Source organism: Ruditapes philippinarum, unplaced genomic scaffold (assembly GCF_026571515.1).
Source record: "Ruditapes philippinarum isolate M1 unplaced genomic scaffold, ASM2657151v2 ctg4791_1_1_1_1, whole genome shotgun sequence".
NCBI classification, from domain to species: domain Eukaryota; kingdom Metazoa; phylum Mollusca; class Bivalvia; order Venerida; family Veneridae; genus Ruditapes; species Ruditapes philippinarum.
Window position 1 is genome coordinate 223127 of NW_026863119.1, and position 16781 is coordinate 239907.

At 29.6% G+C, this 16781-nt stretch overlaps 1 protein-coding gene across 1 annotated transcript; it reads left to right on the forward strand.

Annotated features, from left to right (window-relative positions):
- Nucleotides 1–4132: 4132 nt before the first annotated feature.
- LOC132721178 (uncharacterized) lies at nt 4133–16563 on the forward strand. Its single transcript, XM_060705438.1, has 4 exons — nt 4133–4347; nt 12152–12297; nt 13279–13489; nt 14288–16563. Exons 2-4 carry the CDS (start codon nt 12154–12156, stop codon nt 14338–14340), a joined length of 408 nt encoding a protein of 135 aa, XP_060561421.1. The 5' UTR covers nt 4133–4347; nt 12152–12153; the 3' UTR covers nt 14341–16563.
- Nucleotides 16564–16781: the final 218 nt, after the last annotated feature.

The window sequence follows — 16781 nt, forward strand, 5'->3', positions numbered from 1 at the left end:
ACAGCCGCATTGATAAGATCAAATCTTCTACAAGTTTATCTTTTTTTTCAACCATTCTTGCTATCCACAAGTTTGATAAATCTACATCAAAATTTCAAGATTCAGTTTACAAGTAACAATCAAATATTGCAAGGTTTCCGAAATAAAAAACAAAGTTATATTCAATAAATGGGTTGACATGATAATAAATCTTTCAAACAATTCATGTAAACATGTTACATTTGTATAAACGGAAATGCCTTATCCCCATCAGAAATTTCAGCTTGCATCAGATATAAAGGTAAGTTATTGTACTTCATGAACTAAGATATCTCCCACGCTTATAATGAAATAATTTCATACAGAAATTTAACACATCACGTTCCTCATTATCTTGGCAGAATATGACAAGCTGTAGTGTTTTTCGTAGATAATATAATTAATAGAGTCAACTTTAATAAGTTGGAGGTGGAATGGTTTTTATGATTCATAGAAACAAAACTGATGTGACGCATAGATGAACTGTAGTTTTGGGATGGGTGAGTTTCACTTAACTTGCGGGAATATGAAGTAGCAAATTACAGACGAACAAGACACCCAATAAAGCAGACCGTAACATGTAACATGTTCGTGAATTTATTTGTTGTCCTCTTAAGAAACAACCAAGAACAAACTAGGTCTCAAAGAAAAAAAAGAAGAAAACAAAACAGCCTCAAGCATAGTGCCTAAAAAACTACAGAACATGCAACACATCAAACACAAAATTTTGAGCTGTCTTATCAATATGATTCTCCCTTGTTTAGGAATCGATGTAATTTATTCAACACTTAATTTTACATTGTAACTCATTGAGTCTTGCAGTCTGTATTGAATCGCATGAAAAACAAAATAATCTGCAGTCATCAATTGTTTATATTTATCACATCAGTTTGAAAATGGTTTGAAATCAAACTTGTTGTGATGTGACGTGTGGCACCACGTACTTAATTTCAGATTTTCGAAGATGTTCCTAAATTCAAAATTTTACCATTTCATGTTGAATGTTAAATACTATTTTAGTTGGTGCTAGGGAGCGTAGACGGAAGATTTGACTTCAAGAACCACCCATGAACAGAGTCAATCGAATCGAATCTGTAAATTTTAGTTTTGCCGTTTTGGACGTTCTTTTGTGGTTCCTTTTTTTCTGTATACTATTTTCCCCTTTTCTTTGCTCATGATGTGTGTCCCATTTTCAAGATGTTCATGAAAATTGACTTAAAAATTGTACAAAAAATGAAGGTCCATCTGATTTCCAGAAAGACACCATCACGTGCTGAAAATAGTTAATGTCAAGATCTAACAAGATCAAATGTGTTCAGTGAAAATTGAATAAGTGCTACAAATAATTAATAATAAAGAACATAATTGTTCAAAACCTAGTTCAAAATATTATTTCTAAATTCTAGGGTAAAAGTGCATTGACTCCTACCATAAGGATTTCACAAAAGTACAATTGTTTGCAAATAAACAAAACATTTCGAATTATGAAATAATTGGACAATTTACTTGTTTTTTAACAATCAAGGTTCGTACGGTATCTAAATGTCGACCGGTTCAAATGTCTAAGGTTCTTTCAACTGTCCAATCCTTTTTTTACAACCAATGAGTTTCTGTTTACTCACAAAACCTTTTTCCCCGATGTTTTTTTTTTGATGTTGATTTAAGACAATTATATCTTAACCATGTTGTACCATAGAATCCCAGCATCCTAGCTTGTTTTCACCAGATAAACGTGCCGACTGCTGTTTTATCAAGGCATGTTGGTAGAAAAGGACTTATGTTTGTAAGTGCAATTTTCTTTCCTCACACAATCACTTAACATTCAAATGTATATCGTTCAATTATTTAATAATGCTTATAACGTCACTACTGCATTTTTTTCTTTAAATGTACTTTGGAAAAAGAAAATGATATGGCTTCCTTTCAGCAAGGGGTGCAAACTCCTGAACCGTCGTTATTGTTGGTAAAGGAAATGGCAATGTGTGGACTTTTTATCTTGATAGCCACTTTAGATACAAAAAAAAATAAAGAAAAAAAAATGAAAACACACAAATATGTTTTATTCTAACATTTGGAATATTAATGAAAGAAACATTAAGACCAAATTATATTTGAAAAGCAAGACGCAAACTCACTCAAATTGAAATATATAACGTCATATGAAATGGGTTGACAAGTGCGATTTTAATTGCGAATAATAACAGGCTGGTAGAAATATGTTGAATTAATAAATAAATCCCTACCTGTGCACAAAGTCACAAACACGCAGCCATTCCTTTTCACTCAGAACTACTTAGGATACATTTAAAAAGCTCTTGAGACAAACGCATTAACAAAATATCAAACATTATCCAAATCAGAAAATAATAGCTATATATAGTGTGATATAAATTGAATAAATCTTATCAAGTCTTCTTAAATATACATACAAAATAAGATGGACTAGGTTTGGAAGAGTGTTGAATCACTGCGTTAGATAATGGGAAATCTTAAAATGCTTTTATATCCTTTTATTCAAATGAAAGCCAACTAAGTATAAGACGAACTTTTGCTATGATCCAGGCAAGCTAGGTCTTCACGGTTTATAATATTTGCACTTTGTTATCTCCGACGAATATTACATTGTTCCATTCGAATGTAATGCATAATTCGAAAATGCGAGTATTCATTCACACTAGCATGGGTATAGAAAGTCCTTTCCTTCAATATTTTATATAAGCTAGACATGCACTTGTTTACAAAATTTATATCCAGGACAAGTTTAAGCTACTGAAAAAGTAGTAATTGTGTAATCCTAGAAAAATAACGAGGCGCTGTTTGTTGATGTTTTTTTCTCTCAAATTTTTCATGAAAGTTTAATTGATAAATTACTCATAGCGGACGAATTCAACTATTTTATCTATAATTCGGTTGACAAATTGAAAAAAAAGCCGTGTGATCTCAGTATCAAGTTCCAAGGTTGTGATGTCTTGGAATCAAGGCATATAAAATGTTCTAATAAAAATCTTTCTTTGCGCAATGTTTGCTCCTTTAAAGCATGATATCTAAAAAAATAACTTTGACCTAGATTTTTTGGTTCAACAAGGTTTGCCACCTTCTATGTGGGAAGGAACTTATAAACACAATTTTTCTGCATGAAGCAATTTGATTTTCTCGTATCTATTTGATATTTTAATATAACCTTGACTGATATATTCTGATTATGGCACGATATTTTAAAATGAGACATGATATATCGAAATTATTGATGAATACGAAAGGCAAAACAATGGATGACTCTGCATTTTGATACCACACGTTTAAGCAGTGAAAAAAATTGTTCACAGACACAAAATTAATCAGATATGTTCACGTAAAGATCATGAAGCTTAAATTGGGACACTTTTGTGCCATCATTATGAAGTTTCTGATGGTTTCTTTACATAATTCAACGCTAATCTATGAAATAACGACATAAAAACCTTCAACTCTGTATGGCAAGCAATCTGAGATCACGAGACACAGCCTTTTACAAATCAATATGTCAAGGACAAATTATAAAAAAGTTGGCTGATGTTGTTACCATTTCCATTTTATCCTATAATTATTACTTTTATTCTTTTACTTTTTTTGCTGTTTTTATTATTATCTTATTGTTGTTGTTTTTTTGCCAGTATAAAATTTAGTCTACTTTTGTTTAAACTATTTAAATATTGTTATAAAGTTGTCCATATTATCTCACATAATTATTACATTTCAAGCCGCTATTCAAAATATCCACATTCGAACTAGTTTGCCTTTACTTTCTGTCATTTAGTTTTATAAAGCTCCAGGTATGAATTAAGAACATCAATTTCATGTCATCATTTGAAATCGTATAACTGTTTAAGCTAAATACTCTGCTTCGTGAGGATATAATTTGCTTCAACATAGACAAAACAAACACATTGAATTTTTTGCGAATCAATACCTTTTTTCATGGTTTCCAGTGCACGACCGAACTCTTATTTTTCAGTAAACAATAACTCATCGTTTTGCTTATTAATAATTATAGCTTCTACGTTTCGCGTATAAAATTGTACCTATTTACCTCACGCGTAGTAATATTCCGATATCCAGAAAATGTTTCCCAGAAGCGAGTTATTAATTTGCGCGGGAATTTCTGACCCCCGCAGACGACATTTGAACTCGGTCAGACAGGAGCGGTATGACGGAATAAGCGAAGAGACTGTGGAGAGTAGATAAATGTTAACATCAAGCTTCCTTCTCGTCAAAACAACATTCAACGGTGAAAGAGAAACATCGGACATTTACTGACTATTAGCGACTCCAGGTAGAAACTCACTACAAGTAGGTCTTCATTAATATTATTTAGTTTTTATTCCGATAAAAATGTCTGAACGTTATTTATTATTTCATTTTTATCAAGAAATGAAATTTCTCAATGAATGAAAATGATAAGACTATTGAATTAATATTAGTACTAACAAATTAACAATATATATAATTAGGTTTTGATATATTGTCTTGTAAAATTGTATAACATTATAAATTGGTAGTTAATATTTTCTAAAAAGACAAGAAAACAGAATTATTTTAATAATATGAATTATAGTTTATTTTTACAGTTTTTATCATTTATCTTGACAATCAATGAAAATATGACGCTACTTTCTAATATGTTAGGCGTTATCAACGATACGAAATACATATAATATATGGTCAATATATTTCAAACAATCAGGCCTTTGCTATTGTCTGAAATTGGTAAATTGTATTATGTCGTACCTTAAAAATATTGTTTATTTACAAATGAATTGGATTGTATATGCATAAAAATGTGTATTTATATGAATAATATTAATTCAAGCAGTATAATTATGTAATTGAATGATATTATGTGAGAGATAAATTACAATATAACTGTTCAACAGTGAACCATATATTATAAACTTTAATCACATTTAATCGATTCTCATTTTACTTTTGCCACATAAATTTTTAATGTTATCTCAAAATTCGTCATTTTAAAGCAACTGCAATTAATACTAGTAGTAAACCATTCTATGAAATTGCTTTAGTTTATTTAATTGCATTTTTTTTACTTATTATGAAAATCTAATACTTGTTTTTTATCCTTTCTAAATTTATAGTGTTTTAGATTGATATTGAAATTCAAATAGATATTGCAATGAAAAATATAAATACACTGTCGTAGTGATTGAATTGGTATTTTTATTCTTAACTTACTTATCAAATGCACATAATTTACAATAGATATAATTGTACAGTCAGACCATCATATTTCTACTAGTTATGGACATATGCATATTTCTAGGTTTATTTTACCTTAATGAATAAGATATTGAATTTTGAAATAAATTTCGGCAATGTTGTCATTTTAACTTATTGGTAACTTAGACACAATTAAACAATTTATTAATTAATTCCATGTAAATGTCTAAATGAATAAAACAAAATTGTAATGATATACGAAACTTGGTTGTAGATGAATATGTTTTATCATAACTTTATGATTGTTCACCAAATACGTTGTTTTAGCATTGCATCACAAGGTACTCTTTGCTAAATTATATAATAAACCGATAAGTGTGATAAGGAAATAGTCAGGAATTTTAAATCCTTGCATGAATTGTAAATGGTATAAATACCATATTGAGTGAGTAACGAATGACACGATAATCTCTGTTTACCAACATTTTACACGATTTGTCTTCAGATAGGGAATTAATTTATTCATAAAGTAACGAACAGCTTTTATATATCTTTATTTAGCTTTACCAAACCGAAAAAAGAAAATTTGCATGCCGCTTTGATAAAATTTTGAATAGTAAATGATATTATTCTACTTATAGAAAACCATCAGATATTTCCTAATATATTGGTCCATAAATTTATCCAAGAAATGGTTTATTCTAACCACGTTACAAACACACTGAATAATATCGTAGATGATCATTCACTTAAAATAATAACTGAAAAAATTTAATTGGAAAAAATTCAGACAACATGAAAACTCTCTTGCTTAACGTCGAGACAACTTACCAATATATTAACTTCACAATGCATCGCACAGAAATTCTCTGTGAAAATTCTATAGCATGAATAAAAAGGAAAATACGATTGAAATGTGTAAAATATAATAAGAACATTGCTTATAAGAAAAATAAAACAGTTTAGTTAATCGGTCACAGTCACGGTATACAACAGTGATTTTACGCAGAATATTTCAAGGTCGTGATGTTTATTGCGTTTCTTTGCCTATCCTTAAACGTCACTGTAAGAGTACGTAAAATAATCAAGAGTACATAAAAATGCTTAATATCATTTCATGGATGCGTTGGCTGTGCAAAACGATTTCTTTTTCCCCATTTCATTTATATTTCTAAATTTAACAATTATTGTGAGACAATAATTATTTAATAAAAAGCATCTTTTAAGTTAATATACGTTTCGGAAAACAAAACTTTTAATGTTAGCATAATCAATTTATAATGATAAACAATTTTTTGAACAAATTCATTTCATAACTGCAATTGTAACTTGCAATTTGTTTTTAAGAAATGATATATGCATATCCCATGTCAAAGGGTGATGATTATGTTAATGGTTCCCGCCCTTGAACGAAACTTCACATATTTTTTTATTATATCTATTTTCTCTTACAACATGGAGATACCAGTTTGACAGAAATTTTCTAAAATGATTGTTGTAATGCCGTTTTGTATCAATCTTCAAATCACCAGACATTACTTTATGTTTTACTTCGGCAAGTTAACATTCTATTGCTTTCAAAATCATTATTTTAAATTACACTGTTATTACTATTATATTACATTACACTGATCAAGGTTTCAAATATTGTATAGGACGATAATATTCAATAAGTTTATCTTGGCCTTTCTAGAATATTTCAATTAAAAAGTATGCTTTCGAATGATACTTGTACTTTGAAAGATTATATTGAATAAAATCTAAAGACGCTAAATGTTCAATAAGTGTATCTTGGCCCAATATAATATTCCAGTTAAAATATTACTTGAAATCATACTAGTTACACGATGTACATGTTCTGGTAAAATTAACTGATTAACTGTAAAATACATTTGTACATGATCATGCAAGTTTTTTGTTTTTTCCAACATTGAATTATTTTCCTCTGAAACTGTAACTATAGTATTGCACATATTATTTTATTCCTTTGAAAGCAAGGCGAACCATGGTTTTGAAAAAGAAAAGTTTTAAAGTGAAATGATCCATGGTGGAAAGTCTGTAATACCATATATGAGCCGCGCCATGACAAAACCAACGTAATGGGTTTGCGACCAAGATGGATCCAGACCAGCCTGAGCATCCGCGCAGTCTGATCAGGATCCATGCTGTTGGTTATTAGTTTCTCTACTTGTAATATGGTTTGTAAGCGAACAGCATGGATCCTGGTCAGACTGCGCGGATGCGCAGGCTGGTCTGGATCCATGCTGGTCGCAAACCCATTACGTTGGTTTTATCATGGCGCGGCTCATATAATTATATCTTGTATTATATATGGCAACAAACCACGCGATAATTATATTTATTATGTACTTATAAATGACATATTGAGAAATATTGATGAAATAAAATGCGTATTTTTATTTTCCGTATTTTCACTGGAAAAATATTTTTCACGGCAGTGAAACATATTTTCCGTATTTTCACTGGTGTCTTGTCGGACTACTTTCTTGTTTAATCTGCCAATACACAATATTTAAAGGGTATTCTTCCTGTTCTATACGTTAAAAAGAGAAAAGTTATATAATAAACAGAAAATTCAAGTTTTCTCTATTGATACAGGATTTATTTGCATCGAGTGGCATGAAAATAAATATTGAAAGAGTGGCCACTCGTGAAATATTTATTTTCATACCATTCGATGAAAATAAATCCTGTATTAATAGAAGAAACTTGAATATCCTCTATATAGTGAGACGTATTACTGATTTAACATATCTGTATATCGTAGACGATAAATTGTTTCAGAACAAAATATAATTTTTTATCTTTCAATTGTCCATACTTCATCACTTAGAATGCTATCAATATTTCTTTTTTAAGAAAAAAATATAAGTATATCCAAGTACATTTCTTTTTTTTTATCAATATCTAAAATACTTCCCCATTGTAGATCCTTTCACTTAAAAACATTTTAATATTTTTTTATGAGGTACTCATGTTGATTCACCGAAATATTGCTGAGATTTTTTTGTAATTCTTGATTTCTTCGTGGTAAAAAATCGGATTTATCGTGTTTGAAAGATCTCGATATTTGAAATGAACTAATATTAAAAAAAAATGTATTTACAAAAAAGCTTCATTTTCTATACACGGTGCATAATAACTGAGAAATCGTGACCTTCTAACGTGAAAATGCAATTAGACTTTACCACATGTTTTTTTATGAAATTTTAACACGCAATCCGTCAAAAATATTTCGTTTAACATCAACAAGAAATAGATAAATAAATGAAAATAAAATAAACTTATTTTTACTGTTGTTACGCAATTTCTTCTGCTCTAGGAATATGTCTGATTCAGATATGTGATTACATAACAGATGGATAGAGTCTCAAGGGCAATGCTAAATAAAAACATAGCGGATATTTACGTTTGTTTTCATATGGAAGTTCATTAACCGCGTTAGCGTTCAGTCTTGTTTGCAAACAGAAACCTATCATCGGTGTCTACCTGTATATTGAAGTCTGTAAATAGAAAAATCAATTAATACTATCTCTAACAAATCACACTTATCTATGTAGCGGCTGCATCTGTCATTGATAATTATATTTATTTGATTCTGACCGTTCAAATCTACTTTTACACCAAGGGCAAGAATGCAGGAATGTTAAAAGTATCCAATAAATATTTCAAAAGTTTATGTTTCTGATGACGTCATTGACGTAAAACATGGTTTACTTCTAAAAAAAGTGATTAGGTACTTTTATTCACGTCGACATATGAAATAAAAACAAGATTTAAGAAAGTTTTGTACTGGTTTGTAATTTCGACGTTTTATTATCAGCAAGTCAGACTAGCACCGCCACATTTCTAAAGTTTTTACCGAACTTTAAGGTTTATGTTTTTTATGTATCCACGCATACCGTTAATAATCTAGACTAAGGGCATGATACAGTTAATATCTTAGACTAAGCGCAAAATCACTAAGTTTATCTTACAAAAATGACATTGATTAGAAATATTTGGACATTTTGGTTTTAACTCATTTTTTAAAAACTTAATTACTTGGCAGAGATATATATTTTATCAAAGGAACATTCCATTCGCTGAAATACTTGTCATTCTTTGTAAATGTTTAAGATTCTCGGTGAGATAAAAAGCATCTTAAGTCTGAATGAATTAATCAAACAAAAAATATTATATATATATAGAAATGAACTTTCATTTTTCTGACATTTTTTTAATGAATCACGTATTGCTCGTGGCTTTAAACGTTAACCGTATGTGTTAAACTTCCTAATCAATTTGATATTGAGTCATTCACTGTCTTCTAGAATTAGGGCATGCAGAAATTGATCGTGCCACCGGCCTTGTAAATTTGTTTGCTGTACGTAGTAAACATAGTATTTGTCTGTATCAAGCGCGATTATGATTGGCTGGTCGCAAGGTAAGAAAAACAATCAGACTTACATTCCGAGAGTCTCGTGAGACGCGGTACACGGTAAGCACGTGTTTGCTTAATTTAGAAACGCAATTCTTTGATAAAAGCCAAAAAATTATAACGTCTTGGTAGTTTTTAAACTTGTTCGAATAAATGAGTATTTTGCGTGCATATAATTTATTACAAATGATTGATACATTAACTATATAAATACTATTCCTGGCATTTTTTTTAAATATACGAAGGCTTTTTTTAAATATAAATGTTTCAGAAGATTAAACTTTATATACAAAACATTTTAGTTGCATTATTTTAATCAAAATTTTTAAAAGAACACCATAAACCTATCACCATTTCAGCTTATGCTAACTAACGTTGTACATTGGCTCAAACAAGTACTTTCTACCTTACAATTAAAACAATAAAACCTAACAAGCGCATTTAATTCATATTAATAGCATAATAGGCAATACAGTAAATGAAAAACGGCTTATTTCATGTAATACATTGTTATTTAGCATTTCTTTGCTTCAGTATTTCCTCCATTAAAGAACAACTTCATTATGGATTAAAACTCAACTTGGCATGAAAACAATTTCTTCCCAATAAAACAGCTTCCACCGAAAAGTAGAATTTTATAATAACTGTGAATTCTACGATATACACTATGATGCATATTGCACTTGTTTTCCAGAGGTGTAAATTTAGTTTACGAATAAATAACTGAATGTTATTTTATCAGTAGCATATGCATTTTCAATGACGTCAAGGCGATGCCATTTTTCATACCCCGCATTTCTTATGAGTCAATAATCAATCAGATTCTAATCATAATTAAGAAACAGGAAAGTATGCCAGTTCGTAAACTTCACTTAGCATTAGGTGAATGAATGGGCATGAAAATAATTTACTGCGCGCCAGACGCACTATTTCTTACTGCGTAGTAGTAATAAAAAGCGGATATTGTGAAGAAAATGGCGGTATCGTTGTCAAATATCCGATCTATCATGCGATAGGAAGATTGTTTATCTCTTTTACAATTATATCGCAGCATATGAACTTTCTGAGTGGGTGGAATGTTCCTGATAAAATATTTCAGCAGAAAACTATTTCATTCATGGAAAGTCTGTAAAGTTTCAAGGTTTCAAAACAAACAAGACATACTGAGAGCACACTTGTGTTTAAAAGAACACTTTAGACGAGATTAAATTTTATGCTCCCAACAAAATGAATTAATCATAGAAAGTTCGCAAAGTGATTAATAAAAAGAATAAATCCTGTTTAACTTAAGGTATTAGGACCCTAATGGGCACTATCAGGAACTAAAGAATTGACATCATAGGTCAGATGTATACCTTAAAGTACACCTGTATGCAAAATTTAAACAAAGTTTACCGTACGGAAATCCAGTTATGGCCACTTTTCTGAACTCAAACTAGGATGTTATGAGGGCCCTTTTTTAGAAATGAGGAACCTTTAAATAATCTGCAATAACATTCTAATGAAAAATGTTTTCCCATGAATTTTTGGTAAGAAACAAATAGTACCATTCAGCTAACAATCCACATAAGCAAAATTATGGTTTCTACTTAAAATTTATGAAATCTTTATAAATATGTTACCCTACCCCACCCATTTTTACCACATGTCTGACCATTTTTCTACTTAGGGAACCTAATTAAAAAATTTATTAAAATTTACCCAAATGAGTGCCTGTTTTCATAGTTTCCCTAAATTTTTAAAAAAGTATATTGGTTGATCTTGTAAAATATGAAATACTTTTACCGTCTAGTTTTGATTATATTACACTTTGAAAATATCAGGTACCATATTTATTACTAGATTTAGCATAATTTAGCCAATAAATACCTATATAAATTAAAAATTCAAAATTAAACACTTTTTTCTTTCCATATGGGACATGAGAGATACATAAATAATGTTAAAAGAAAAAAAGAAAGAAAAAAAAAGTTGACCAGTCTGGGGATTGAACCCATGGCCCTCATTTTCAAAGTAGTTAACAGTAATTCTAGCCTATTTGAATACTCTTCAAAGCGGAGGTAATGCATTAGGGTGCTAATACCTTAATCGACAGTTTATACTTAGGTCATAAAAAGACATACTTTTTAGACGGTATTCGAAATCAATAACTATATGCATTTTTTTGTTCAGTTTGTACACAATTCACTTCATTTAAGCCCATAATTGTAACGAAACAATGCTCATTAAAGCAAGTTTTAATCTTGAAACAATATCTGAAGTTAGTGACATTTTCAATAGAGCGGAATAACACCATATATTGTATATGTCTTTTTTGATAACTGGTTGTTTGAAATCTCTGGAAGTATTACTGAGTACAAGTACAAGATTCAATCATTCAAATCAAGAAGTAAGCCTATGGGTGCCTAGTGGTGAAGGTTTCAGTCTTCATTGTTATTATTATTGATTTTATCATTCTATTTTTTTTTATATTTTCAGACATGAAGGGTTTAAAAACTGACAGCTTACAAGAAATTATTATGACAACAGTGGTCCTATCACTGGCAATACTTTTACTTAATTCAAGGTCTTCGTTGGCCGCACCAATAGAAAAACGATCGCAACACATGCCTATACATTTATTTGTAAGTATTTTAGATTAAACATTGTTTTCAAATGCATTTCCAGCTACAGTAAGATATTATTGGAGTCTTGAAGCCAATTTATGTTAAATTAAGTCCAAACAAACTTCAATGCACAATCATTTTTGGCAAAACTGTATTATCATTTTCTGGTTGTCTGAGACCATTGATTTTAAGACGTTTTGTTTTGAAGATGGAAACATGCTGAAGCATGTGCTATGGGGAGTGAGAGATGTTACATTTGTATAACTATTCACAAACATAATACATCAAACAGAGTCGGCAAGTTTTACATTTTTTCACTGCTGTTGCCATTGCTGTCGACGGACCTCTATATTTTGCTATTGATATCCACTTTAATTTTTTAAGGGGTTTCGATTTAGTAACTGATCTCACGTTAACATATTGATTGCATCTGATAAAACATCTAAAACATCTAATCACATGATTTGCCACAATAAATCATTGATGCGCAATGTTTTCATGATTGTGCTACAAGAAACATAACCCGGATTTTAGTGAAAACATTACAAATGACGAATTATTAATTGAAAATTGTTTTGGCAGATTGGCGGTCATTTGAGGGCAATCATTTGTTTAATTAAAACCATTCATACGACTGTCTTTGGGGAAATTTTTTAATCATATTGTACATTATTATTATCACCAAGTCATTTTTAAAAAATAACGCTAAGTGCTTTAATGAATTTTCTAATTAGAGAAAGTGAGTATCCATCGATCAAATCTTTTTAAGCAATTGATAAGTTTTTTGTGTGTTTATAACAAAGCCATTTATAGCTGATACAGTTTGATAAAAAAGCAATTTTAATAGAAATATACATTTGAATTGCATGTGCCTGTATTACTTTTGGTTTAGTAATGGAACTTTGGTTCTTATTTGAAATTGCAATAAGGAAGTAAATGAAGGATGACACAATATATAATGATAATACATCAATTATTATTTGTATTATTATATTTCAGTGTGATTCACCTATCACAGTTGGGGACGGTTTATTAAGAGATATGATGTTTCTTGTTGGTGACGAGGACATGGACGGTTTTCTGACTGAACATGAAATCACCTCATTTTATAGAGAAACGGTACATTACACAGACTACGTTGCTCAAACTTACGGAAGATCTTTTATTGAAATTGCTGATTTAGACCACGATGGCACACTTAATCCCGATGGTAAATGATCAATTGTATTTTTTGTTTGATTTGTATTAAAACATACAAATATTCTCAACTTACTTTGTATACCAAATGAGGATATCATTCATTATGAGATGCAATCATTTGTAAACTGATTATACTCTCAGGAAACGTCATATTTTGATTGATATGAGTGAAAATATTCAATCGAAGTTGACTTCCCACAGGTATATTAATTAATTAATATAATATAATAATGTTCATCAAACAAATTATAAATGGCACAATCAGGACAATGATTAGTTATACCTGTGTTTCTGTGTTTGGAGATCGTGACATGATTAAAAGTAAACACAATTTGTTTAGTTTAATGTTAGCACCTAATTGTTTCATGATAAATCCATTTGACATGCAAGCGGAAGAATTTAACAGAGATGGGTATTTTTTACCTTCCACCTACTCTTCCTAACTCAATAAACCTCGAGATAAATAAAGTTACATGTATAATTAATAAGTTTGAAGATAAGAAACTCAGCAGTACTGTATTTTTCTGGTCCTTCGAGATATTTTATTATAGCACGTTTTACGGTTGAATCAGATTAAACCGCTGCTAGGGTTGCCTTTTTATCTCATATTAACAGACTTAAACGAAACTAGACTGCAATTTAGGTATAATTTTGATGTTTTATTTCTTCCGAGGAATCTTCCCTTTTCCAGATTTTGTATTGTGACATATAAAAGTCAACAATTATAAATCGATGTTTTGTTTTATGATATGCTACATCTTTTCCAAATTGATATATCTATATTATATGACTTTTTTGCCATTTTCAGAGTTGCTTTGTATGTTGTCGGCAATGAGCGCCTCCAGCTGGACACGGCGGTGAAATTTTTCCTGCCACGCTAAATTTTATTCTTTCAAAGAACATCTTTGCGCCTGTAGCGGCGGACTCCACAAACTTTGCCAATCACTGAGCATAATTAAGTTATCACTCTTTTCATGGACAATTCATTTTTGTCTGTTTTAGTTGCATTCATTATAGGAGGAAGACAAAGTGAAAGGCAAACAGAAAAAGTAGAGGGTATTAGAGCTTTTCTGACAATATAAATTAACGGTGTAAAGAAAAATACTCGTATAAAGCAGTTAAATATAGTATAAATTATTGTTATGTTTAATGTACTTTTGATTTATAGCTTAATAATTATTTTGGACATATCTATTTATCATCTAGGCTATGCATACTGGAAAGCTTTGAGAACGTTTATTAACTTTATATAAACAATAGAGCAACACTCATGAACTTAAAAGTTCATTTGTTAATGTCTGGTCTTGATCGTATAGATTTCACTGGAAAACTGTTTATTTGCATTTAAAAGGTAAAATGGGACGTTTCTTTTTTTGTTGAAAAAAGGCATGAGCAATATGAGTTTATATTTAACTGATTAAGGTTCATTCAATAATAATTTCTTACATTTGGAAACAACAGAAATTTAATATAAAATGCGGAATCTGATGTTGTAATATGAAATACTATGATAATTATACAAATGTTTTCATGGTTCGCTATTTTTGGAATGGTATCTTTTTCAAAGCTTTTCAATCTGTAGGATACTGACATATTTTTTATCTGTAAAGTAAAGAGTTTTCTACTTTTTTCAATTCTTTCGTACTTATTGAATCAGCTTAACTTAAGATATTAATATTGACGTGTACATATCAGAAACATTCATCGCTCCATTAAGGGTGGTTAAATTGACGTCAAAGGTTTTTTTACCATTCTTTTCATTTATCATTTGCATATATCGATGATGACTGGAGACATTGTCTTAAAATGCTCCTTTTTAAATGTTACATAATCTTGATTTATTATTTAACTTTCTGAATACGGGATAACCCTATAACTGATGTTTGACGAAAATTCTAAACATGGAATTCGATTATTTATTTGCACATTTGTTTCAATATAAACTGACGTAATTATCGTATTATACAATTTACATTCCATCATATTTTGTATGTTAAATGATTGTTGCATGTACAATTCATGTAAATTTGTGATGTATAATCAAAATAATGTACTACTAAAGAAATAAATATTTGTAATGTTTCATTATTTCGGAAATAATTTGGAATGATGGCATAGAAATCAAACAACTATTAATAGTTGTTGTTAACGAAAATGTATGTACGCAATATATTTCTATTTATGCATTTATGATCAATTGATTATGTATAGTAAGCTATAAAATCATTACTCTGACATTTAAATTTCATTCAAATTTTGAAATAATAATGATAATCATAGTGCTATAACAGTATGGTTCATTTTCTTGAAACATTTGCTCGAAGCACACAAGACCAGTCTGTAAGCTATTTTTATTTTTTTTTTCACTTTTTCACTTTAATTAATTTTTCTTTCTATATTTAATTTGAATTAATCATATCGGCTTATTCACTACCGAAACACCTTTTCTACTGTTTTTTACCCTCATATCTAATAAACGCCTTCTTTACTAGTAAAATATCACAGCCAGAAAAAAGAATGACCTCTTGCTGTTGGTGCTAGAGTCAATGTTATTTGCATGATTGACCATTCAAATCCACGTTCTATACATCTAAAAGGAGTTAGATATTCTGTTGATATACCATATTAAATTGTATATATAATTAATGTAAATAATTATGAAAGCATGACAATTTTTCAATAGAAAATAATTGATACATAATTGAAGCTGAGTTATATAATACAAGATCTGATTAATGACACACTGTCTAATGACAGTAAGAATAATTATAACCTATGAGATTTGATCATTTTGTGCAACGTAAACATTATAAAGAACAATGTGTTTGTTCAGCCTGTGATGTTTTTAAAGACGTTTTAAACAAACTGTTTTGTTTCATGAATTGTATCTTATTTCTGAGATTTTTCTTGTAAAAATTTTCATTCGCACTGATTTAAATATGTTCTTTTATATTCGTTAATATGTTTCTTGTATGTTTTGACATATAAAGTTAGGCGAACAATTCACTTTACAAACATTGTCCTTTTTCCAAAATTCTTAAATACCCTTTTCTTAAATTTACACTTATACATTTTGGCATTGTCAATCAAAATTCCGATTTGTTATTGTTATAGTGTTATCAAGTTATAAATGTACTAAATTGAAAAGATATTCAAAAAAGAAGAGTTTAACATTTAATTTAAATAATTTGTTATATAAAAACATGTTTGAAGATATTTATACATCATCCTTATGTTCATATTTACATAACATTTGTCTTCTCTTTACAGGTTACATAAGAAAATATTATATCCCCTATTTT